Genomic DNA, 27,291 nt, shown 5'->3' on the forward strand with positions numbered 1-27,291 from the left:
TTTTGTGGCGTGTCTGTCTAGTCAGTCTTTTAGCTCATTTTGCCTGGAGGAAAATGCCCCTCACAGTGGAGCAAGTCACCTATTGCTGTAGACAAAATTTGTGGCCAGATAGTAGAAAGTGTTGTTTGAGAAAGTCAATTCCAGGTGTGAAGGAGCAGCTAATGATCTGATAAAACATTCCTGCCCCCCCTCCCTTTTTTCTAACCTTTAATCAGCTACTCCATCTGATTTGGCTTCTATTCCATTATCTTACCCAGAAGTCACTTTTATTCTTTGTTTATAAATATTTACCTGGATGAATGTTCATGTAGCATTTGTTTATTTAATGCTCATGGATGCCAGAAGAGAGCATTAGATCCCCTGGAACTAGGTTTCAGACTATTGTGAGCTGCTACATGGATGCTGGGAACCAACCCTGGATTCTTTGCAAAAGTATGGAGTGCACTTAACCCCCGAGCCATTCTTCTGCTCCAGTAAGGGTTTTTCTGTTTTGCTTTGTAAGTAAAACAACATGGAGCTGGTGAGACGGAAGGCTCAGTACATAAAGCCTGACAACATGAGTTCTATACAGTGACTCATTTGTCGGAAGGAGGGCGCTGATTCTTACAATTTGACTTCTGACACCAGCTGTTCTCACGAACTCTTTGGTGTTGTTAAACCTGAATACAGGAGGAGAAAGACCAAGTCCAGGACTGTCTGATTAAAGCAAGCTTTGTTTTAGGCCAGCTGGCTGCCTCGTCTCGTTGGGATTTGAGAGATCAGCCTCTTACTGGCTTTTTGAGGTCTCTTTTACAGGGCTTGGGGGAGCTAAGGTCAATAGAAAACAGCTGCAAGGGTGTTTACAGGGCAAGATAATTGGCTGCTAGAAAAAATACAATGAAAAGTAAGAATAAAAGCAAGGGTATTTATTCATCATGTGCAAGGAGAGTCATACATTATGGTGGGCACAGGTATAGATCAAGGTGTCTTGAAAGGAAGGCAAAGGACAATCATATGTCATGGGGTCACAAGTTCATTGCAGAGTACAACAGAAACTTATTCTTAACTAGCAGTAGAAACCTATTCTAGTAGGATATGGGGAGTTAACAGCAATGTGGCTTCTCAACCACACTGTGGTGGCTCTATTCTGGTTTCACAGAATGTGTGCACAGCATGTATGTGGCATGTCCCCATGATACATGAGTAAGCATAATAAATAAAACAATAACAAAGATATCTTTAAAATAATTCTTCGATTTAAAAACAATTTAAATATTTAAAAATAATTTAAAATAAAAAAGCCTAAGAGTAGAGTGCAAGTTTAGCATGTACAAGGTACTGAATGTTATACCCAGCCCCTAAAAGAAAGAAATCAATCACAAGCATATCAGTTTTGTTATATTCTTACACACAGGGGAAAATGACCAAAGTAATTCAAATGGTCCCCTTGGTAGAGACATTCTGGACAGTGAATGAAGGAATCATGGTTACCCTGACAACACAAATAATTGATTGTAGGTAATGAAGTCATTGACTGACTTATCTGCTTATATGATTGATTTTCCATAACAGATTAGTCCTTACCTGACGGTTATTTTTCCATATGCTGACCAAGGCTGCAGTTGAGGAAAATGTGTCCCTAGAGTGGGACTGTCATAGGCAATGACTGCAGTAATATTAGAATTCAGGCCAATGTTTCATGAACTCATGGATGTTTCAGAAGAACAGTGATTAGTCAGTCAATAGAGATCCATGTCTTTTTGACCACAGAGTTCTTAGCTGTACCTGCCCTTTATTGGGGTCTAATATCTACCACCCTTCTCCACTCCAATCCCTTACATCCCCCCAGTTCTAGGTAGGAGGTAAAGAAGGTTAGAGGAGCAAGAATGGGGGTGCTGATCTCCTTAGACTACTTCCTGCTGATTAGGGTAATGGAGTTACTTGGGGCAAGTTTAATCTTCTTTGTGAGGATATCTCCAACCAGCAAGAAGCAATCTAACCATCCAGCAAACAGTAACCAGCAGCAGCAGCAACAAGGGGAGCAGCAGGAAAAGCAACCCCTTGCCTCACTCTGACATTTTTATACCCTCAGAAGAGTCCCCAGAATTCCAATTGTAAACTATTCTCAGCAGTCAATATCACACCCCTGCCAGAGCATGAGACAAATCACAGTCAGCTGTGGACGATCTGAAGCAGCCTCATATCCCACACCTGGGATTAAAACAAAAGCACATTCACATAACATTTTTGTGTTTTTAAAGGGATCAACATTCTCACTACACTTAGCTTTGTAAATCTTCATACGGTTACTTTATATAATTATGAATACGTTTTGTACTCAGAAGTTTTTGTGTGTTGTTCTCTGCCTCTGTGTCCCCATCCCCCTCCACCTTAGTCAGAGTTAAGAGAGGAAGGAAACAGACTTTCTGTACCCCAACCCCTTTAAAATGAGATTAGGCAAGTTCTCACCAGATTGCATCATTACAATGACTAAATACAATTTACAGAAGCTTACTGCTGTTTCATTCTAGCTGCTTGAGCTACTTCTTACTACAAGGTAAACTAGCTGAGTTGGGAAACCATCTACCATTTTGAAGGCCAACACACCCTGAGAACACAGCCAGGAACACAGCCTTAATGGGAAGTCCAAGCTGGTGCTGAGTTAGCAACGTTCAGTGAGAAAAGGAGAGGAGGGTAACCATCACCAAAGTACATTGTGTGCATGTATAAGATTCTCAAATACTTAAATAATGTTTGTTGTGGTAAATATTAAAAAGCAGTGTGACTGGTTCCCATGCATACTGATCCGCTTGGCTTTCTCTCACCTGGGCGGTCGTTCCTAGTTTTAGCACCATAGGGCCATATGGAACTTGCACTAATTTATCTCAGCAGCTCCATGTTGGCCCCTAGAGTACTCTCTGGCCCTGGTCGACTGTGAGCCATTCCTGCGTGGCACCTACCATGCCGCTTTCACTCACAATCAATTCCCTTGGTGGGCTGTTACCACACCAGCTATGCACATCCCAATTCTGCGGTAGGCTTGGTGCTTCCCACCACTGCACCTTCTCTTGAACTCAGTTAAGTTGCCACATGAAAGAACACACCACACAACAACCTCTGATCCAATTGATATAATTTTCCCATCTAGATAGCACAAATGCTGTACACACACATCCCTTAAAAATATTCATAACAACCTGTATCTATTCACAGAGAAGAATCTTTACATCTGCGTCCATGTTACTCCCGCTCCTTCCTCTCCCTCTGGCTCCTCCCTCTCTTTCTAAAACTTTGTCCCCACCTACCCTTCCTTCTCATCCAATGACAGGCCTTGTTTTATCTTGTCCCTGCCTTCCTGAATAAAGACAACATCTTACAAATATTATGTTCAAACAATAGGAGTGATGGAAATGTCATGTGTTACTCAATAATGGAGTCCCTGTCTGGCATGAACAAGGGGAATGGCAGTGCGGGGCTCAGAATCTAGCAGTTAAAACAAACAAACAAACAATAAACAACCAACAAATCAACCAACTGACAATTAAAAAAAAAAGCCTAAGAGAGATGACACATAGATCTATTTAGAAAATGGAAGGAAGGCTCTTTGTCTGGAGTGTTTGCAAAGAAACCTGGGCCTCTTGATATATCACATCTCTCTAAATAAAACAAAACAAACCATCAACAAAGGGAAATCTAAGAAGCAGGAATGGTTGTGCATGCTTGTAATCCCAGTGCTTAGGAAACTGAGGCAGAAGAATTGCTACAAACCTTAGATCAGCATGGGCTATACAGCCAGACTGTCTCAAGAGAAAGTAAGAAGGGAGGCAGAGGGGGGTATGGTATTCTAAAAAATATGAACCATGCACATTTAGACACATGAGTAATTTACTGTATGATTTACTCCTCTCTAGAGACTAGAGCAAGACATTTTCTACTTACTCTGTCACTTGTTTGCCATTTCACTAGGACAGAGAACAGAGTGCCAACAACAGTCAACTTAGGTTCCAGCCTAAAGGTATTATTTTGGCAGGTATTAGTAAGTCTTCAATATGTTGATGTAAACTAATGACAGAAATTACCTTTTGAGCATCAGGATGTGTAAGACATGAGCTTAGATCATAATATTTTCTACTCACTAGCTCCATAATACTGGACAAGCCAATGCCTGTCTTTGCCCATCATCTTCTCTTTCTGTTTAGTGGGAAAAGTATAGCAGTTGACATAAATTGCATATGGTCCCATGGAGAACATCATAAATGCCTGAGGCATACATTGCTGTATTTCAAGTACCGTTTTTTTTCTATCTAATTTTCTTTCCCCTGCTCTGATTTTCCTCGTCTTTAAAGTTTTTTAAGTTTTTATTTGGACATGTTTGTGTGAATGTGCATGCCATGCCACACTGTGGAGGAAGCCAGAGGACAGCTTTCAGGAGGCAAGTTTTTCCTGCCACCACGTGCATCTGCAGCCAAGCTCCTCTCAACAGGTTTTGTAGTAAGCTCCTTTACCCGCGGAGCCACCTCACTGGCTCCTCCTCCTTTTATTTCTAGCAAATTTACCCCCCACTTCCTTCTCTTCTCAGGTTTCTTATTTTAAGCCTTTGAATATGTCCAACTATTTCTCATGTACTGAATATTATGACACACCATGAAAGCTTCTTTGCAAACATGCTTGTACTGATCCCCCTTACATGGTGTAGTTGAGCTGCGTTTGTCGGAGCTCCATAGAGAGAAATGCACCAAAAAAACTTTTGGTGGTGTGCTGCAGTTTTCTGCTGCTTCCCAGGTCTTGAGCTGCTTGGTAGAGGGATGTCAGCTGAGGCAGACATGCATGCTGAGGCAAGACCGGTGGAGAAGTGATGTTTGGAGGAAGTATAAATAGGACTTGACGGACGGTGACAGAGGTGAGCTTGGCTTGCTCATTGAGCTGGCGGGGCAACCCTTGTGGTTCTCGAGTCTTTGCTGATCTTTGTTTCACTGAGAGAGGCACAGCTGAGAACTTCTCCTGGCATTTCTGGTCCCTCCTGGCTGTCTCTGCTAGGCCGTGCTACTGCTGCTGATCCATGGTTGCTATCCCGATGCTATGGAACTGGACTGCTGGTTTATCCATGAAGTCTTCGGGAGTGGGTCAAGCTGCTGCTGCTGACCTGTAAACTGAACTGCTGATTTCCAGACCGCACAGAAGGGAGTTGCTCCAAAGAACCAGGTCACGACCCCTGTATTTTTTATTTCCCACTACTTCTGGTGGGCAGTGGGCTAAAAGGTTAAAGCATTTAAGAACCACTATTAAAAATAGGTTTTGAAAAAAAAAATTAAAAGTTACATGTCCCTGGACTTCTGACAGTTATTTGGACCTTAAAGGGAGCTGGTTTCTATCTCAGGTACTTAGGGAGAACTCATGAAGACAGTGTGCCCTTTGTGTGTCTTGTAGGGCTTGGTCTAAAAAACTGAGAGTGCTTTTCTGGACACAAATTGAGAGTCTCAGGTGTTGGAAAGGTGAGGCACTTGGCCCCAGTCTCTGATGTCTGTGAGGATGGATGGGTCTCAATGATTAGCATAGCTCTGACATTGTTGACTGTATTTGTTGTTTTTCTTGTTGATGTGACTAAATATCTAACAAGAAACGACTTAAGGGAAAAAGGGTTGGGTCAGTTCATCATGGTGGAAAAGGCTCATGGTTGGAGCACTCAAAGCTGCTCCACAGACCAGTAGGAAGAGACAGCACAGGAAGTAAGGGCAAGCTATTAATCTCAAGGCCCAACACCCATAGAGCCACTTCCTTTGGCTAGGCCTCATGCACATTTAGAGAAAGAAGGCTGTGTGTGGACAGTTTGAAAGGTTGCCCCGTGAAAAGCAAAAGGAGGCTTCAGAAGAAACCAAACCTTGGACTTCTGGCTCCCAGAACTGTGGGAAGATAAATTTCTGTTGTTTAAGCCACCCAGGATGTGGCATTGTTATGATAGTCCTAGTCAACAAAGGCATGCTGCAGCGTGTCTTTACTTGTATAGTAAGAACCAGAGGGGAAATAATGTTCGTTCATTAAAACAAAGGGAGTGAATGCTTGACGGATCTCTCTCCCTGTCTCCCGTCTCCGTCTATCTTGCATTTCAACTTATTAGACACCTAGTCTTCCATCAGTGCCTTCATTCTTTCTAAGAGTGTACCCCCTAAGTCGACTTACCTCATTGTCACAGATGTTGACTGGCTACTAAAAAGTTATTACTTATGTATATAAGTGTTTTGTCTACATGTCTGTCTGTCTACCACACACGTCTGATGCCCATGAAGGTCAGATGAGCCACCATGTGGTAGTGGGAATTGAACCCAGGTCTTCTGGAGATATAGAAGTATATACAGTGTTCTTAACTGCTGAGTGCTCTCTTAAGCCCTGATTAGTTCTTTTCTTTTTTTTAAAACTAATGTTGATGATTAACTCTGTACTGAGATTATGATTCTGTTTCATAATGACAACCTTGTTTCTCGGTGCTTTTCAAAATCAACCCTCTGTTGGGAACAGTACTAGGTCATATACTCAAGTAAAGTTATGTGCCTCAGAATGGGCTGATTCTGACTAGTAATTCTTCCTCAAGCCTTAGAAAATACAGCTGAGAAATTACAGAAAATGCCTCTGTCAGTGTACTTTCAGTTTTCCAGAGAACAATTTGACACCTTCCCCACTTCATGTTTGTTTCCTGTAAGAATGAGAGCCAGGAGAGAAAAAGCCAGCAATCCAAGGACGTGGCTTCCCCCGTGTCTAGGTGGTCTGTTAGTGTCTGTTGTCGTGCCTAAAGAGCTCATAGAGAGACTAAGCTTCTAGCCTGGACTTTAGTAACAATTCAAATCTGTTGTGGTTGTAGGAACTTACAGTGACAGTATAACACTAATCAGTGTGTCTCTCAGGATAAAGTTCAAAGTGAATTAGTCATATTTATATCCAGATGATTGATTAATCGATCTTTAATCAGCCCAAGGGGATAATGTTAACAGCCTCCTTGAGAGGGCAAATGACTCACAGGTCTTACCTTTCAAATCACTTATTTCTTTCACTTTAGTCCTTGAAATAAATTCCTTCAACTAGCTAAATTCCAAAGTAACTGTTTTTTTTTTTTTTTTTTTTTTTTTTCTTAGTGGACTACAAACCTTCTGATCTGGGTTACAGTGAAACCCAGCTTGTAGGTGACTACTTTTATTGTTCTATACCTACTAAATGTATTTTGTTCTAGGGGGGTGCTAGAAAACAACAGGAACACAAACATGTGAATGAGACATGCAATATGATGTGCTCATAGTTAAAATGAGAAAAATCACCAGAATGCTGGGTGCTTCCCCCATTCTTTCTTTAACCTGAGGGTCTTCCTCCAGCCTCGAAGGATAATCTCCTCATCTACCTGTCTATATAACTGGGACGCTGACGTCTGATTTTATATTCCAGATGGCTAAGGTGAAGAAAGGCCAAGATAAAATAAATAAGGGGTTAAGCATAATGTCTTTTGAGAATTATTAAAAATACAGAGGTAAAGCCCTGCTGAAACAGACGGAGAAAAGAGGGTGAGAAGGGAGCAGAAGAAAGGAGAGTAATGGGGTTGAGAAGGAGAAAAATCTGTCGGGACTTATCAGTTCTATAGACTGGTTTTTGTGTTCTTTCCTTTTTTTCTGTTTCTCCAGACACCTCTTTGTTCCATTAACACAGCACACAGAAAAAAACTTATCTTCAGATCTAGATACATTTGGCCAGAATTTTCACGTACTGATTTGTGAGGCCCTGGGTAATGTCTTAATTTTCTACGTCAGAGTTGTTTTCTCTAACATTGTTTACAGGGAGCATTCATGACGAGGCATTCAGATGCATGGACTTAGTTTTCCTTAAAATCGTATGAAGTAGGTATTCACCCCCACCCCACCCCATTTTACATAAGAGAATACTGTGGTCAGAACACAGAAGTCAGGTAGCTTTCCAAGGTCAGTACCACTAGGGTTTGGTGAAACCACGAACCTAATCTCCACAGACTGTTTTCCAGCTCAACTGTGTGTTAAAATCAAAAGATAGGAACTAGAAGTAGGTGTACTCCGGGATTCATTCTTACTTCCTTCTATTCGAATTTTTGAGCATCTGATTCTTTTTAACCATTCTCATCAATCTGTGGTAGAAAATACAAAGGGAAGTATGGCATATGTATAGCATATCTTCTGCTTACTGTTCAGTAGTTTATGGCTGTCGAGAAAACGACATACCCTCTCCCAGGTTCTCAGCCTTGTTCTTCTTTCTCCCATTTCCCCCACGAATTCTAAAGCCACGGGTGAGAGCTGCCTCCAGATTATTGGGAAAAGTCGACCGGAGGGCTTAGATGAGGACAGGTGACGAGTCCTGGCCTTTTTCTGGGCAGTGACCTCATTTATGGCCCTTTCTCCCAGTCTGAGCCTCTTCCGCTTAAAATGGCGGGATCTGTGCTAAGGCTCTCTCCCTATTAGACAGCCATGATGCCTCGCCCTTCCCCCAGCAGGCTCATCTGGCCGCCCTGGGACTGTTCGGGATCTGAGGTGTCTGTCCTCCCTCGGGCGTTTCCAGTTCCCGGTGGCCACCATCCATCCCACCCAGCTCCGCGCCGGTGTGTGGTGTGTGTGTGTGTGTGAGGAGTGGCTGCCAGGTCCCCACTTCCCAGCCGCAGGGAAGAGGCCATGCTGGCTAGGCCCAGAGCCAGCATCCCGGGCCTGGCGAACCCCGAGGCAGCAAAGGCAGTCCCCCAGTCCGGAGCTGCCCCAGCTTTAAGGCCAGGCGCGCGGGGAAGCGCCCTTGAACACCGCCCGCCCGGGGACAGTGCGTCTTTCTGAGATGAAACGCAGGGGACCCGGAACGGCCATGCACACCGGAGGAGGGAGCTGTGCGCCTTAGCGCGCGCCGGTCACGTGGGCGGCAGCACCGCATGGCGGCGGCCCGCGCGCCCCCGCGTCAGGACCCGCGGAGCCGCCCGGGCGCGCGCGCCGACGGGGCGGGCGCATGCGCAGGGGGGCGCGCCGCCTCTGCCCCGCGGCGAGGGTGTCTATGGAGAGGCGGCGGCCGCGGCTGCTGAGGCGGACGCGGAGGCAGTGGCGATGGCGCCCTTCCCCGATGAAGTGGACGTCTTCACCGCCCCACACTGGCGGATGAAGCAGCTGGTGGGGCGCTACTGCGACAAGGTAAAGGAGCGCGGGGCCGGAGGGCGGCGCGGAGGAGCGGGCGGGTTCCGGGCGGCCTGGCCTGCGCGCCTCCCGCAACCCCCGCGCTGGCGCCGCGCGAGCCATCGCCCGCGCCCCGGTCACCCGCGCGGCCCCCGAACCTTCCCGCTGGGGCCCTGGGAGCCCGCGCCGGCCGCGGCTTGGGACGGGCGCTCGCGTGACTGACCTGTGCCGGGTGAGGGGCGCTCCCGGCTGTCCGGGGTCGGCGTCCGCAGGCCGCTTCTGTGGTTACTTGCAGCCCCAGCAGCGCTCGCCCGGCCCCTTCGGGCTCTTCTAGTCGCTCTGCAAACACTGCATCCTCTCTCCGGACCTCTTGACTTGCTTCATGGCTCCACGGGCAGGGTCTGCAGCCTCCGGAGCAGGCTTAATTTATACCTTCTAGCTTTGCACTGGTTTGGTTCCGTACGCGAGGCTGGTGCACGGACTGGGAAGACCTGCACTCTCCTTTTCTGCTGCTGCTTCTTCCTTTCAGTTTTTATTCTTCCCGAATATTTATCCCTTGTAGATTTTTGTTCCGAGACCGCTGTTCCTCTGTTGGACCTTTTACTGGACGCAAATGAGAGGGGCTCCTAGGAAAAGTTGCCTTGTTGTGGAACTCAACTTTGGACTTTCAATTGATGTAGCCTAAGTTGAAGAAGCACTCTTGTGAAGATGAGTTGGGGACCTTTTTCTAATGATACTTGAAGCTCTGAATTGTCAGTTTATGTTTGGAAGGTCATCTATGAGTAAATTCTGGGCAGTCATGCGTTTTGTAAAAAAAAAAAAAAAAAAAAAAAAAAAGAATCAAATACATAGCTGTTAAGTAATTATTACCTAGACATAAAAATAAATTTAATTATCAGATTACGTGGAACTAGCACAACTGTTAAGAGCAAGTGAGAGTTGTCTTTCAATCTAGAGAGGTGCTAGGAAGGAGGCCAATGTCTTCACTGGTAGGCCATGGGAAGACCAGCCATGTGAAGTTTCAGATCTTGCCCTATAGCTATTTCTCACCCTCCATTTTGGGAAAAGAAAACCCATCAAAACCAAACCCAGTCCTAGGCAGGTGTACCTTTAAACACTAGGACTCTGTAGGCTTACGGTTCTCTACTTGGTTGCTAATAAGCAACGTAAGCCAAGGTTGTTAAAATCCTGATGGCTGAACCCTAACTCAAATTGGAATCTCTGAGCATAGAACCCAGATGTCAAGTACAGTGTAGAGCTCTCAGGTAGGAGTGGGGTCCAGCAAAGGTGATTACCTCATTTCCAGGGACGGCTTAAGGACTGGCTAAGCCTTGAGCAGAAGATTATGTATAATCTCCGTATTTTTCAGTTAGTTAGTGGTTGCGTTTTTATAATCTCCCCACCTTTTGATTTTCTCCCCCCTTATCTATCCTTAATTTCAGGAATTCATCGAAAAGCAAAAGGGATATTAAGTGAAGACTAGTGGAACCCAAGGTTTTTTTTCTGGCTAGTTTTGGGGAGAGGTAGTTTAGAGACCTGGACATTTTATCAAGTTGTACATTTTTCTGGGCACTTTCTGTATGTATCTCTTGTTTTGGTTTTGCTTTTTTCCAGCATGGTTTCTCCTGTGTCTGGATCTTGCTCTATAGACCAGGCTAGCCTAGAATTCACAGCAGTCTCCCTACTTCTGCCTGGGTTACCACACCAGGCTAGTATTTAAGACGTTTCACATTGTCAAAGGGTTATGACCTTCCCAAATAATCAAAATCTGTAATGTAGTACCCAGGCTCTTTTTAAACCATTAAGGAAGTCAGTCAGTATTTTTTGGTTTGGTTTGGTTCTGATACTGTTTTTGGGGTAGTGTCTCCCCTAGTCAAGGGTGGCCTTGAGGACTCACTATTTCTGAGGCTGTCCTTGAACTCCTGATCTTCCTCCTTCTACCTTCTAGGTTCAAGAATCACAGGCATTTGTCATCACCCTGGGCAAGGTCATTTTTGTGTCTCCTTTTTGTGTTTGAGAATACTTGACTAAGCTTTGACTTTTTTTTTTTTTTTAAATGAGTCAAATAACATTCTTCTCAATAGTTAACTGTTCCCTATTGCATAAACTAATTTAATAAAGCATTTTTAATTTGGTATAGCTTTGGTCAAAATTGCCCCTGATTTATTGCCAACACTGTAAAAGAAGAGTCACTCATTCTGAATTAGTTGAATATAGCTAATGAGATTATCATATATATTCATCAAATATATACTGTACTGAAAGTCCAGCTTTCTTAACTATGACTGAGGTAATTTAGTAAAGAAAACAACTTCACATGAATTTTCATCATTTCTTGCAGTTAACAATGGCCAGTAGAAGGTTGTCTGGATGTCCTTTTGAGCAAAAGTAAGAAGCTGTGTGTTTGTTACGGCAGAACAGCCTTACAGGATTGAGCATGGTTTTGACCGGTTTGTCCCCTCAAGGCTTGTTGTCCTCATCTTTCACTTAGCTGTGTAGACCAAGGATATCACTCCAGCAACCTCCAGTAAGACTGCAGAAGACAACTAGCCTTTGGTTAAAACTGAGAGGCGAGGAAGTATATTATTTCACAGTATTCTAAATTTTAACTAAGAATGTCCAGAAACTATAAAGATTTCAATTTTATTTTTAGTATTGAACCTGTAAAGCACAGTGGATTTAAAAACTGATTTCTTTAGGAGCATCTATGATTTGAGCAATGAGTTATTCTTACATGGTTATCATGTTAACTATTGCTGTGAGATAGTTTAATGTAGATTTTCTCATATAAAAAGGTCAACCAGACAAAGTATAGGCACAGAGAAGGGAAAGTGGATTCAGAGTCCCAGCCCTAATCTAGTTATTTACAACTGGTAAGTTTTCTCTAGTGGATTGTGGCTGGGTATATCAACCACACTCCCCATGTCCAGGAGTAGTTGACCAACACAAAACAGACTTCATAGGTTTTTGTTCGTGTAAATGTTGTTTTGTCTTGTCTTGGTATTTTCGTCTCATTGATTTTGTTAGTTTGTTTTGGGGAAAAGGTGTTATGGAAAGATCTCTTTATCTCTGCTATGCAGACAGTGGGTCTTTGACGCAAGTAAAAGTATTGTTGCTACTGTGTTATATTGGGGATTCATAGGCCTGGATTGGTTAGGCGAGAGCTTATGTAAATTAGGGATAGAGACTCATAATAACCCTAATCAGTTATAAGACTCCCAGCTTAATTTTCTTCATCTGAAGTTGAAATAGCTTTTGATTTATTTTGTAACACTCTACCAAGAATCTTGTTTCATAAGTCACTGGCCTTCCAAATTGGAGTATGTATAGTAAAGATTTGAGCTGAACGGTGGATAATCCTTCCTCCGTTTTCTTCCCACCTTTCAGTGTTTCCATGAGTCCTCAAAACTTATTTGCATTTGTTCTTTTCTGTCTGCCCTGTAGTAGTTGCTGTTGGCAGTGTGAGACGTGATTCCTGTTCAGGAGTTCACAGCTTCGTGTGTACTATCATCTATACCAGTACAGAAATCAAAAAGAGTACAGTGGGGGCAAATGGAAGAAGGCCCACGGTCAGGTCCACGGCATGCATTGGTCTCTGAATTGATTTCTGAGAACAGTTATTGGTTCCTATAGAGATCTCACTCACACACACACACACACACACACATAAACACACACACACACAGATATAATAATATCTGAGTTGGAGGGGCTTGAGAGATCGATTAGCAATTAAGAACAGTAGTTGCTCTTCCAGAGGACCTAGACTCTATTCCCAGAACCAACGTGCTAGTTCATGGTAGTCTGTAACTTCAGTTCTGGGGAATCTAATGTTCCTTTCTATTTTCCATTAGCATCAGATATGCATACAGTGTATAGAAATTTATGCAGACAAAACACCCCCCCCCCAACTAAAAATATTAGTGGTGAAAGTAGTGGAGCATGCTCAAGTTTTCAAGCAAGGATTTTAAAAGTGCCATCTACTTTTACCATTTATGAAAAAGAATATTTTATAACTAAAACTAAGGAGATAGTAAACACAAAATTGAAAAGATTACTTTCTGACACTCAAATATAGTTTATGGTCAGGGTCCCCCGCACCCCCCATTTTTCTACATAACTGTATTGGCATTTGGGAAGACTGACTTAGTGGACATAATACGGAATCTTGAGCTGAGAGAAAGGAAAAGGGAGTTTAATGGATTCTTACTACATTACTGACATTATTTCTGTAATCCTTACAAGAGCTTTGTAAGACAAGTGTTATCCCTCATTTAAAAGTGAAGAAAGTCTTAGTGGTTAAACGACTTACCCAGCTCACTCAGCAATCACGTCTGGATTTTAACCCTAGAATTTCTTCTCCCTCTGAAACCCTTTTTTACCTCACTTGTTACTTATTACTTTTTATGAGAATCAGTTTATTTGTAGGTCATTTTTTCATCTGTAAATTCAGTCAGAGCCTGTGTGTCTCTGATTTACTGAAAGTATCTGGATAATTGGACAGAAAATAAAACATGCACCTGGGGAGGTAATGTTTGGATTCCTCCTGTACATTTTGGTACCTATTTTTTAACTTACTGGCTTTATGTGGGTTATTTTTGGCAATCAGTTTTAAGGCCAGCCTTTCTATCTTCGGCTGTACAGTATCTTGAGACAGAAAGGCATTTATGCATTTTCATGTGAAAAGCACCATGTTACTGCTTCACTGACGGTGATTCCGTGTCTTGTTACATGCAGGTTCTTTGCTGAATGTGGTGACTGACACCAGGGTATATACTTGTGCAGGCTACTAGTGAGCTTTCATTCGACCACAGAGCATTGTTTTTCACAGTATATCTTATGACCCACTGGTAGGCCATCTATCAACTTTGTGCATCAGAAACAGCATTAGAGAAGGAAAGTGGGAATGTAAATACACCCCAGAGCACAGAGGGAGATAGTTTCTCCTGAATTATCTTTGAAGTATTTGTTCTCTGTCGGGGATCTCACTGCATTGTTTCATCATACTTTGTATATTGAGAGACTAACAAGGGCCTTTGTAGTAAACAGTATTTGGAAAACACTTGGCCTGGTGCAGCACTTCTCAGCTGAGGCACTGTTGACATTTTGGGTACATGATTTGTTGTGGGGGCTGCCCTCTGCATTGTATAATGTTCAGCCCTGTTCTTGGCTCATTCCCACCCTGTGTCAGTAGCACTTCTCTCTTGGTGACAAACGAAACTGTCCCCAGACCTTTCCTTTTATCTCCTGGGGGACAGTGTTCCTTACAGTGAAATCTTTGTTGTTGAACAATTATTCTAACTAGTTACTGTCTTGTGTCCAAAAAGATAGCTTTCTGTGTGGGATAGACATTTTTTTTTTTATCAGTGACATAAATTAGCTATAGAAGCTAAATTTCTATTTTTGCATGGTTATGTGAAGAGCTATATTGTATGTGGCCTAGCATGTTTTGGTTTGTTTGTTTTTATTTTGTGGTATTGAAGATTGAACTCAGGTACTTGTTCATGCTTACTGCTCTACCACTGAGTTTTGGCATGGATATGTTTTTAACCTTTAAATCTACTAACTTTTGGTACCAGATTAAAATTATTTTTAGGTGGACAAAAATTGATGTGGGTCATAGCTTATGAACATGTTTTTTCTTTGTTTTTGCCTTATTCACTTATTTTATCAGGGCAACAAATAGAAAGGATTTAATAAAAATGGAAACTATTTTCTTCATTTGTTCTATAAGCATTTTTTTTTTCTTTCCAGAAAGCACTTTTCAGATGATTTTTCCCCCCACCAGATTGGGGTATGGTATACATTTACAGTGTTTAATAATTACCCAAATCTAATTGACGAACCCATCCATTAACATAGTTATAATGTGTGTTTAGGTAGATAGAAAAAATACATCTTAGATCTACTCTGTTAGTAACTTTCAAATATAGAGTAGTTAGCAGTAGCAACTTATCTTAACTAAGGAGTGTATTGTGTATCTTTGGGCACTAAAAGTTTATTTTTATGTCATGTTAAATGTTTACTAAGATTTTTTTTCCCTCCTGAAGTTGAGAACAAACCTATTGCCTGGTGCTTGTTATGGTGTGGGAGTTATTGCTGATCATATTCCTAGCCTCTTATATTAAGACTTTTAAAAACCCTCCCTAGCACCTCCCTCCAACTTCATTAAAATTACCCATGAAACTATTTGTATCTAATAGCCACTAATGAAACTTGTTTTAATATGGTGTGGTATATCTGAACATTCTTAAAATCTGAAGTGAGAATTTCATCAACTCGATTATACATACTGTTTTTACTATGGAAAGCATTATTTTTGCATCATTTCATAGTTGCAAACAAAATAATATTTTATGATATGTGAACTAAACTTTAAACTTTGTTGTCTTGAATACCAAGTTGTAGATATTTGTGTACATAGCATGTATGATTTCTTTTGGGCTGTAGCAGCAGACTTAAGTAGTTGGTTATACCCTGGGAGAATGAGAATATTACCAACCCCAGTTCTAGATGACTGACTGATGTAGTGTGGCTAACTATTCATTATCTTCTCTTCAGTAGGGTGTCAACACCATGAAGGCAGAGATTCTTATTTTGTTCCTCCATGTTTTCCCATGTACCAGAATCTGTTGGCTTACCGTAGCTGCTCACTGTTGGCATAGAACAAAAAGTATCTGAATTTATAAAAATGAATATTTAAGCTTTAACAGATGATAGGCATTTTGTTCTCAGTTTGCATCAAGAAGAAAAAAAGACTTTGAGAGGCAAAAGTTACCTAGCTAAATAAATGGGAGGGTTGGGTCTCTTGGGAATGTGAATCTAGGATCCTACTGGGATCCTACATCTCACTGTGAATCTATGATCCTGTTAATCCTGTTCTGGGTAGATAGGCTTTATTTACTTCAGTTTTAGTGTTTTGCTATCTCACCACTGTTCTCGCTGTAGAAGGTCAGTGAAAAGGAAGCCTAAGAGGTTTAGTGTTAGCAGCAATTAGCATTAATTTATCTACATGTTGTGTTTAGCCTAATGGTTTCCTCATTTAAAATGATTTTGTAATTAGAATTGAACAATAGAAGTTAGATTTAGTATTGATAATGGAAGGGTTGAATATTAGATTTTATTTATTTTTATTCATTTATTTAGGCGGAGTCTGTCTTCGTGGGCCTTGGCTATCCTGGAACTTTTTATTTAGAGCAGGTTGGAGATTCACCTGCCTGCCTCCAAAATTCTGGGATTAAAGACATGTATCTCAATGTGCTTGGCTTATTTTAAAATTTAAAACATTTCTTGATGTGTGTGCTTTAAAGACTAGAATTTAATTTCCTATTACGTGTGAAAGCTTGGAGTTACACTGGAATGATCATTTTTCCTTCCATTGAATGCTACAATTAAAAAATGATGGTACACTTAAGGTGTCACGTCTTTATGTCAGTTTTCTTAAAAATACACCTCTGTAGTGGGCGTGGTGGCTCACGCCTTTAATCCCAGCTCTTGAGGTCTTTGTTGGTTTGAGAGGAGCCTGGTCTACATAGAAGGTTTCAGGCTAACCAGGGCTATATAAGACCCTGTCTCAAAAACAGTGTTTTTCAGTGTTTAAACTGTAGAGGGAGTGTAATAGCGTTAAGAACACTTTGAACAGGAGAAAAGAAGCCACATTATTCTAAGCTTCTATGACACTGAAAGAGTGATGGAATTTCAGGCTTGGAGGGAACTGGGTCTGACAGTTTTTATTTAAATAAACAATGTGAGTCCCCCCACCCCTCTTTTTTCCCTGTATCACCAAGTACTTAAGAATGTAGCCTTCAGCTTTCTGGTCTAGGGTACTTTTAAATTTCACAACTATTAAGTTGTTAGGAATTTCCTTTATTTGTACTTTAATGTAATCATAAAGGAAAAATCTTGTTATGAACAAAAATTTAGGTGTATGGTTGAATGTTTCCTGTTGCATTATCTCATGCTTACATCTATTAACTATGTCTTTTTAAATTTTTATTCAGCTTTCTAAAACAAACTTTTCCAACAACAATGACTTCCGTGCTCTTCTCCAGTCTTTGTATGCTACTTTCAAGGAGTTTAAGATGCATGAACAAATTGAAAATGAATACATTATTGGTTTACTTCAGCAACGCAGTCAGACCATTTATAATGTGCATTCTGACAATAAGCTCTCCGAGATGCTTAGTCTCTTTGAAAAGGGGCTGAAGAATGTTAAGGTAAGTCGCAACACCTGATATGTAATGATAACTAATTTGTATTAGCAGCTTTAATAAGTGATGTTATTTCTGGAAAGATACTTATTTTAGATGGCTAGGAAGGCTGTTCATGAGGAGTGGTTACAGTGGAGTCTTTTAAAGGTGGATAGATAGAACTTAATTCTGAATATAAGAAAACATAGGAGTTAAGGGCTGAGAAGCAAGGAAAGCACTAAGAGAAAACATCGGGACCAGGAGGATTCTTGTTGAATCAACTCTACAGGATTTTTGCTGAAGATAGGTCAGGGAATTAAATTTCCGTACTCTGGAGGCAGAAGAAGGGGAATCTCTGTGAGTTCAAGGTCAGCCTGGTCTACATAGTGAGTTCCAGGCCAGCCAGGGCTATATAAGAAGACTTATTTTCAAACAGAATAAAACTAACACAATAGAATTGAAGATGGAAAATGTCATTCAGTGGTAGAATTCTTGCCTAGCGTGTGCCTAGCATGAGTAAGGCCTTGACTTCAGTCTGTAGCAGTAGGGAAAAAAAATTGAACGGCAGCTATAGTGTTTACTATATTTTATTTTTCCTACTGTAGGAATCTGAATTCGTAAAGAAGATGATTTCAGTTGTATGGCAGGAATGGTGGCACTTTCTTGAAATTCCAGTAGTTAGGAGGGTCACTAGTTAGTTCAAGTCCAGCCCAGGGTGCATAGTGAGATTTTTATCTCAAAAACAAAAGATTAAAATAAATGAAAAAGAAAATGAAATTCATTTGTGAGTGTAGTTTAGGATAATAATGCCTGAATATTCTTAATTGTATTTGTGTTATATAATATTTGAACATTAATCTTAGTGTAACCCTCTTCAGCTCAGCATAATATAGGAGTAAGTTATAACCCCATCAAGCCACCATGTACCCTTTACTTAGACGATTTGCTTTAGAAAGGTGATTCATTAAAAGGGAAGATTAATCTCAAAGGACAGGAAACACTCAAATTGAAGACCATTAATTAGAAATTCTACCAGTAGTTTCTGGAAGGAAAAACACTATGTAGATATTCAGAAGAGGGGTGGTTGATTAGTAGAGGGAAGAATACTGGGTAGTAAGAAAAAGATTTACTTTTTTATTGAATAATCCTTTGTTCTCTTGGTGTTTTGTAACATACTCATGTATTATGTAGTCAGTAATTCTTAACCAAAGTAGTGATTGTTGAAAATAAAGGGGAAGGAATATGCTTGACAATTATGTATTACCTAAGACCAGCGGAATACTGGGATTATACAAAGTGGTAGAGGAAAGAGAAAGAAATGACTGAGAAATGTGTTGGACTCTGTAATGTGGAAAGGAGCTGGGGATTAAGGCTGCTTATTCTGAAGTGCTTAGGTAATACAAGTGTGTGTTTATTCATAGGAGGAGAAGGCATTGGTTGGTTTGAAGAGCAGAGAGAGTGAAGTACTGTAAAAAGCAGCTTTGAGAATTATTAGCATATAAGTGGAATTGGAAGCCATACATAGGGATGTGTTAAAAGGATATGTAAAAATCTTAGCAGAGTTCAACAATGAACTGAATATTGGAAAGTAATTGAATAAATTATCTAAGCGAAAAAAACAGACCACAACAGAGATAAATTAGTACTTGTCTTAGTTACTTTTTTATTGCTGTAATAAAACACCATGACCAAGAAAACTTAGAAGGGTTTATTTAGAGCTTACAGTTCCAGAGGGATGAGTCCATAACATATGCCTCCTTCCGTGTGTGTGTGTGTGTGTGTGTGTGTGTGTGTGTGTGTGTGTGTGTATTTGTGTTTGTGTGTGTGTTTTAGCCAGCAGGTATGGTGCTTGGAACTGAGAGCTAAGCACTCAAATCTTAAGCCACAAACAGGAAACAGGAAGTAGACTGAGCTTGAAATAACAAGAAATGAGGATTTTTAATCCCTTGCAGTCTGCCCCCAGTGATATAGTAAGGCCACATCTCCTAAAGTCTCCTGAACAGTGCTCCTTAGCTGGTCCAAAACTCAGATACCAAAGCCATTGGAGAACATTCTCATTCAGATCACCACAGGATCATAGTTTTAAATATCTCTTTATTTTGAACTTTGCCTATATTTTTACATTGGAAAACATGGACACATTACAGAGGGGTGTGATTTAAATTCATTTGTTAAAGAAATGTATGTCTCTTAAGAGGTCTCCAGAATTAGAATGATTTACTTTAGAAGTTCCTTTCCTTTAGAAATGCTGATATTAATATATCTGGCTTGTTAGGATCACATAAAATATATTATAGAAACTTTATAGTATATTTATAATATATTTTAAAATATATTTGCTATATTTTAATAAAATTTAAAAACCAGGATTGGCGTTAGGAAGGACTTCAGAGCTCATTGTTTTGAGGGCTGTGAGTGGGAGTGTTGACACCTTAGCAAGTGTCCAGCACGGAGCTGCACCCTAGCTCCGAGGACATCTTTATGCTAAAAGAAGACTATGCACTTCCTGTGAAACGAAGCAAAACTGTATATATTTGAGGTGGGGTCCTACTGTGTATCCCTGGCTGGTCTGGAACTTGCTATGTAGGCTAGGCTGGCCTCAAACATAGAGCACCATTTGTTCTTGCTCCTGAGTTCTGGTTTTAAAGATAAGCGTCTCTGCTAAATGTGTATTACTCTTTGTTTCTAGAATGAATGTGAACAGTTAAATTATGCAAAACAGCTGAAAGAGAGATTGGAGGCCTTTACAAGAGATTTTCTTCCTCACATGAAAGAGGAAGAAGAGGTAAGCAGAGTTTTTCTTTGTTGTGACTTATATTCATAGTTTAACTGAAAATACCATTTTGTCTGAAGTTTCTCAAAATAATACATCAAAAGAAAATGTTCTGCTGATGGAGAGAATCAGCTGTTTTCTTCTTGTGAACAGGAATGAATCTGGCAGAATTATAAAAAAAGCAGAGCTTTAACTTTTTAGAAAGGTTGCTGTTTTTACTGAGTGAATGGTTTTATTTACTTAAGAAATATTTTTTATGTGTGATAGCACTGACACATTTTCATAATTTTTACTAATTTTTCAGAATTTTTAGGAGATTCTGTAAGTCTTTAAATATTTTCTGTGTGCCAGGTTTATAGAGTTTTTAGCGTTTTTTCATGAGTGGACTTGAGTAATTAAATGGTGGCTTTGATTTGTCACTGTTGTGCCTTACATATATGCAATAGCATATCATTAAACATACTGCAAAACAATTTGTCTTCTTTCAGTAATAAAGTATGGTTAAGTATCCAATGTGAGATACAGAGAAACTATCCTGTAAAAACTGAATACTTCTGCTTTTTTTTTTCTACTAAAGATCTATTTTTATTTTACATGTGTGAGTGTTTTCTCTGCATGTTTGCATGTGCACTTTGTGCCAAAGGACAACGTCTGATTTCCTGGAGTGAAGTTACAGATGCCTGTGAGTCACCATCAGGGTGCTAGAAGCTAGACCCAGGCCTTTTGCAGTTGCAGCAAGCAGTCTTAACTACCAGGCCATCTCTCCAGCCCTACCTTGAAAACTAAAATCAAAACATTTATTGTGCATTTGGGAATTGTCCTTCCACCATGGGTTCTGAGAATTGAATTCAGGTCATTTTTCTTAGGAGCAAATATTCTTACCCACTAAGCCACCTTGTTAGCCTGTGAATACACTCTTGTGGTTGTAAATCATTTATTGTTGTGATTTGCAATTATGGTTTCATCTTATAGTGCCTTGATAATAAAATGAATTGTAGGCTACTTTGAGAACTCTTCCTGGAATAGGCAGCATTGCCTTGGTGCTCTTTCTTTCCTCTTTCCATTGTCATACTCTGCTAGTGCTGAGATCAAGGTAACTATAACAATCTTCTTTTACCCTCTCATATAATCTATCCTGGTTATGGGTTCCCCTCCCTTTACTCCTCCTGGCTTCTCTCTACCTTTCCTTCCTTCTGGATCTATTTCCCTTTCTCATTAGAAAACAGTCAGGCTTCTGTGGAATAGTAAAATTGTAGTAAGATAAAACAAAAGCTAGTGCTTAGAATTGAACAAAACAAACAAAAGGAAAAGAACCCAAGAGAAGGTACAAGAGTCAGAGAGCCTCTCAATCACATACCCAGGAACCCCATAAAAAAAAAAAACAAACTGGAGGCCATAACTGTAAAACTGGAAACAACAATAAAGCCTCGGTTTTTATTTCAAGATTATAGTCCTATAAATTGGAGGTTAGGGCTGTTTTGCAGAAGAAATCTCTGAAAAGTTTTCTAGGACCCATGGACTCAGATAATGATTTGAACAAGCAGTGTTGGATAGTTCAAGTCAATTGAGTTGGGATTGTTAGTGTTCTAGTATATTGGGTATCATACTCACGTAAGGTAAAGGCTCTATTCTGGTAGAACTTCATTACTCAGGACCTACCAGAAGAGACTGTCTGAGTCATTGTTGTACTGCTGTGAAGAGAAACTATGACCAAAACTGCTCTTATAAAAAATACATTTAATTGGGGACTTGCCTTCACTTTCGGGGGCTAAGTCTGTGAGTATGGCAGGGAACATGGCATCAGGGAGCAGGAAGGTGCGGAGCTGGAGAAGTAACTAAGAGCTACATCCTGATCTGTAGGCAGGCAGGTGGGCATGAAAGCACCCCACCTACACACACCCACAGACTGACTGGTACAGGCTTTTGAACCTCAAAGCTCACCCACAGTACTTACCTCCAGTAGGTCTTACCTCCAGTAAGACCACGACTCCTAATCCTTCTCCAATAGTGCAACTCCCTGATGACTAAGCACTCAAGTATGTGAGCCTATGGGGTCTTTCTTAAACTACCACAGGCAGGTACTGGGCTAAGTGTCTTAACAGTATCTAAATGATGGACTGTTTAACAAGCTTAGTATAGGAAAACCTTTCTGTTCTTTAAAAATGTTTAGAGGCCTGCAAAATCATAAAGATACTTTATGCTATGTTCTTTAAATGCTTTTGATAATTTAGTAGTAGTAACTACAACTTTTATCCCTTTGAAATGTATGTTCATAATACTCAGTTTGAACAATTAGTAAAAGGTTTTGAGTAAAGTAAATTGAAACTCTTTCCCCATGAATACTTTCTAATTTAGGTTTTTCAGCCCATGTTAATGGAATATTTTACCTATGAAGAGCTTAAAGATATCAAAAAGAAAGTGATTGCACAGCACTGCTCGCAGAAGGACACAGCAGAACTCCTCAGAGGCCTCAGTCTGTGGAATCAAGCTGAAGAGCGACAGAGAGTTTTCAAATACTCTGTGGATGAAAAGTCAGATACAGGTAAGGTTCACCTATTTGTCAGTGCTGTTGACAAGTTTGTTATAGGTTCCGTTTGAGGAATAATTTAGCTCAGGATCATAGTATGTTCAGTTTAAACCATTCTCACATAAAGCTATAATTGAAAACAGTAGTTTTTATTCAGTAGCATTTAGTGTTTATAATACTCTTCCATCTAGGGTTGGCTCATATGCAGTGTGTTTCTTGAATGGATTTGTAGTATAGAATGAATACTGTTTTGAGCAGTGAACATTCAAGACTGCTGTGCTCAGAGTAGCGTTATAGTATCAGCCAGCTTTCTGAGCTCTCGATTATAGTGACAGGTTTAAAGTTGTTTTTTCTTACGTTGTATGCGTATGGGTGCTTTGCTTGTGTGTATCTCTGCCATTTGCATTCAGTGCTTGCACACACCGGAAGAGGGCGCCTGATCCACCGTTGACTGCGCTGCCCTGTGGATCCTGAATGGAACTTGGTCCCTCAGGGAGAACACGTAGTATTCCTAACCTCTGGGCATCGCTGCAGCCGCATAGTAGCATGTTTTTATAAGCATTGTCCTTCATTTAGGTTTAACATAGACATTTTGGTTTTATAATGGCATGAAATTAATTTGTATATTTTAGTATTGAATTTTTACTCTTTTTCTATTGGCCTACCTTTTGTGCTGTATAGAAAGTATAAAACTTTCTAAGTGTCCAAATGCTAGGCAGCCGCAGTGAGCCACGGTCCTAGTCACCGTGTCCACGCCAGGGTCAGCTGTGTCATTCATGTCTGTGGAGAACAGGCGGTGGCCCAGAAGTCAGCCCTGTGCTTTTGTCCTGCATGTACTGAACTTAGGCTGAATTTATTGGGAGTTAGGGAAAGGAACATTTATAATTTTATTTTTATCCTCTGATGTTTATCGTTCTCCTGTCTCCAGTAATGTTCAGGGCAGTGAGTGTGAGAGAGAAGCAAAGCAAAACTGTAGTCATTTTGAGAATGCATCCACAAAGTGCAAATAAAACAGATGCTGATTTCTTCTCGTAGACTTTGATTTATTTGTATTCATTTAAGTTTTTTTGCTTTTAAAACATTAAAAAAAAAAAAAAAAAAAAAAGCAGGTGGTTCTAGGAATGGCTGGACAGACCTTTAATCCCAACACTTTGGAGACACAGAAGCAGGCAGATCTCCAAGTGTGAGGCCAGCTTAGTCTCCATCGCAAATGCCAGCCCGGCATGGCCACACAGACAGGGGACAAGTGGTACACATGGGTGTGTTCCCACTCTCAGCTTTCTGCTTATACACTAGTGGCACTTAGTCCTGTAACATACTCACACATTTTTGAAATTGGTATTTTTCCAATATTAAAGTAGATTCATGTTTAAACAAAAGCAAGTTGAAGCTATGATTAACCCTATAAAGTTGAAATACATCCTGTGTCCTGGATACCGCGCCTAAACCTGTCAAGTCTTGTTTAATTGTAACTATAAGATGGAGTTTAAAAGCATCACACGTTTAATTTTCCTTCTCCTTCAAAGCAAATTATAGCTGCATTATATTTAAAGTATTGGCCTTTAGAAGTGGCAGTTTAAAGTAGTCTGACCCTGTGCTCCTGTATTTAGGACACTTAGTGAAGACAGATCATATGTATAAGATGCTAGCTTTTCTTCCTTCTCGTTGTCCCCTCCTCCTCCTCTGTTTTTCTTCCTTTCTCTTTTTATTCTTATTTTTTGGCTGTTTTGAGATGGTTGCTCTGTATAGTCCTGGCTGTCTTTGAACTCATAGAAATCTGCCTGTCTCTGCCTCCTGAGTGCTGGGATTAAAGGCGCCACCACTACGCGGTAAATCTCAAATTCTTAAATAGTATTTAACTCAATTCATCATAACACCCCATGCTCGTTTTTTTTTTAGAAAAATGTTAACAAATTATGGGATCGTAGGAAGTTATATCTACAATACTTAAAAGATTTCTTACTAGTGCACCTGGGGAATTTGTTTACAGAGTAGGCACATAGCTTATACAGGTTAAGGTATTTGTAGATTAAAGAAAGCAGAGTTTGTAGACCTTCAACATGAAATGTCAAAGATGGAGGAAACACAAGGAAGGATCTGACAGGAGCCTTAGTGCGTGCATAGAAAATGTGAGCATGTGTGTCATTTTACAGTGCTTTGTAGATCTCATAATCTAGCTGAGTGTACGCTTGCTGATTTAAAGTAGTGTAACCTGTTTGGTTCCTTTTTCAAATGATGCTGCTTATGCTACAAAGTGAGTATTGTGTTTTCTGTGACGCCTTTGTAAGAGGAAGTCAATTCTGTGTTCATTATTGTAGCTCCCACTGATGAAGCATGATCTGGGCCTTGATAGTTTAACCCTGCGGGTTCTTAGCAAGTTCAACATCCCCATGCTGCCTCGAATGCGTGTCATTTCCTTCCCCCATGCTGCAAGCAGGAAGCAGCTCACTCCAGGCACTGGCTCTTACTTGGGATTGTAATTTCTTGCTGCAGTTGCTCATGTAGCCGTACGGTTAATTTTTTTTTTTTTTAATTTATTTCAGAAGCGGAAGTGTCAGAACACTCCACAGGTATAACCCATCTTCCTCCTGAGGTAATGCTGTCCATTTTCAGTTACCTTAATCCTCAAGAACTGTGTCGGTGCAGTCAGGTCAACACGAAGTGGTCTCAGCTGGCCAAAACCGGATCTTTGTGGAAACATCTTTACCCTGTTCATTGGGCAAGAGGTATGTAAATGGGACTTTCAATTTGTTCAAAAAGTAATTCAGTCCATCTTTTTAGGCAGATAGGTACAGCATTAATGTGTCATGCTGGGGAAGGGAAACTTTGAGGGTTTGACCAAAACATAGATTTTATAGTTGATACGGTTTTATTGTACATTTTAGAAGAGCGGGCAGTGGTGAAGTATTTGTGAGTAAATTATTAATGGCTACTATTTCCTTTAGAATAATGAGAGAAAATATGTCAGAAAAATTGTAAAAACCACTGGTGAAATGTTGATAATTGTTGAAGATAAAAAATGGGTTCACAGAAATTCATTGTATTATCTTTGTTCGTATGACTGTTTGTTGGAATTTTTCATAGCAAACGTTTAAGATAAGTAATTGAATTTTAGAACTGTTAAATAATTAGATTATTTGAGAATTTTAAACATAGACTCAGTTCTGTAAAATATATAAGTGGGATACATACAGTTTTCCTTTGGTCATGGCTTAAAGTAACTGACTCTGGTTTTGTCTTGAATAGCTTTTTACAGCGATGGCTAATGTATTGTTCTTTGAATCACATTAGTTTCACTGTGCTGAGTTACTTTCATATAGGAAGGTTTAGAGAAACTTCTCATGAGTGTACAGCACAGTCAGGGCATATTTACAGCTACTGCACACTACATTACTTTGTCACTGAATCAAAATAGTGTCTTTTAAGTATCATCTTAAATTTTCCCTTATAGGGCATTTTGCAATGGAAGTATGTATTTTTTAAGAAAAATTTAAATTATGAGTCTTATTTACAAACTGTTTATTTGGTAAGATGTATAGCTTTTTTGGGGGGGGGTTTAATATCTTACTATGAATCCCGGGCTGTCCTGGAACTCACTCTTGGCTACCAGCACTGTGCTGGGAAGTGTTCTTGCTCTATTGTCTAACTAACCTCTTAATCTCCTGCACCAGACTCCTTAGTGCTGACATTAGAGGCAGCGGATGAGGCAGTTTTCACATAAGCTGTTCTTAAATATTTAGTGTTTTAGAAGTGATCAGTTACTAGTTTTGTATGGATTTATTTTTTATATTACTTGTAGGATGGTAAATTTGAGTAAAATATCAGCTAAAGCTCATGAATGAATCAGATTTTTCTTGTTTATCTGTTTTTAATTAAGAATTAAGACATACTCAAATAATGATTTGAATACTATCAGAGGTGATAATGCTGTGTTTATTTAATTAAACCACTGCATCTTAAATATGCTACTTCACTTTTTTCTGTTTTTAACATATTTAGACCAAGCCTTAGGTTAAAAATTCCTTTTGTTTATGTCTTCGCCTCTGTTAGCGATATTTGCAATATCTGGAGACATCTTTACCTGACATGATTCTGATTAGTGCAGTATCATCTAGTGCAGTGGTTCTCAACATGGGGCTGGGACCCCTCTGGGGTAGCATATAAGATATCCTGCATATAAGATATTTATATTACGATTCATAACAGTAGCAAAATTACAGTTCTAAGGTAACAACAAAATAATTTTATGGTTGGGGGCTACCACAGTATAAACTATATTAAAGGGCCATAGCATTAGGAGAGTTGAGAACCATTGATGTACTAGGAAGAGACCTATGTTTCTGCTCGGTACCTTGTAATCCATTGGTCAGTTTATGTGAAATAACTACCCAGCCTTAGATGTCAGTGGTGTTTAGGTTGGGAAATCTTAGGAAGATATTTTTAAGAATTTAATAAGTTGTGGTTGTTATTTTCTATATCTTCATGAACATATAATACATACACTATGATTGTAGAAGTTTATATTTATGATTTTGCTTTACCTCAGTGTGTTCCCTGTCTCTTGTTCCTACCTACTGTACATTGCTGACCAATTGCTATAGAGAAGCTAGCTGTCCTTAGAATGGGGCTATTACTGGACCTAAAGTGAAGTCACAGCAAGGAAGAAAAAGA

At 40.1% G+C, this 27,291-nt stretch overlaps 1 protein-coding gene across 1 annotated transcript in view; it reads left to right on the plus strand.

Moving 5' to 3' along the window:
• The first annotated feature begins 8,993 nt into the window (after positions 1-8,993).
• FBXL5 (F-box and leucine rich repeat protein 5) overlaps positions 8,994-27,291 on the plus strand; it is a 32,039-nt gene continuing 13,741 nt past the window's right edge. Inside the window, exons 1-5 of the mRNA XM_080938731.1 lie at positions 8,994-9,149; positions 17,132-17,347; positions 20,010-20,105; positions 22,449-22,635; positions 25,164-25,346. Coding sequence (XP_080794857.1) covers positions 9,066-9,149; positions 17,132-17,347; positions 20,010-20,105; positions 22,449-22,635; positions 25,164-25,346 — 766 coding nt within the window. The 5' untranslated portion in view covers positions 8,994-9,065. The remainder of the gene's footprint in view (positions 9,150-17,131; positions 17,348-20,009; positions 20,106-22,448; positions 22,636-25,163; positions 25,347-27,291) is intronic.

The sequence above is a fragment of the Micromys minutus genome (assembly GCF_963924665.1).
Source record: "Micromys minutus genome assembly, chromosome: 1".
Lineage (NCBI taxonomy): Eukaryota > Metazoa > Chordata > Mammalia > Rodentia > Muridae > Micromys > Micromys minutus.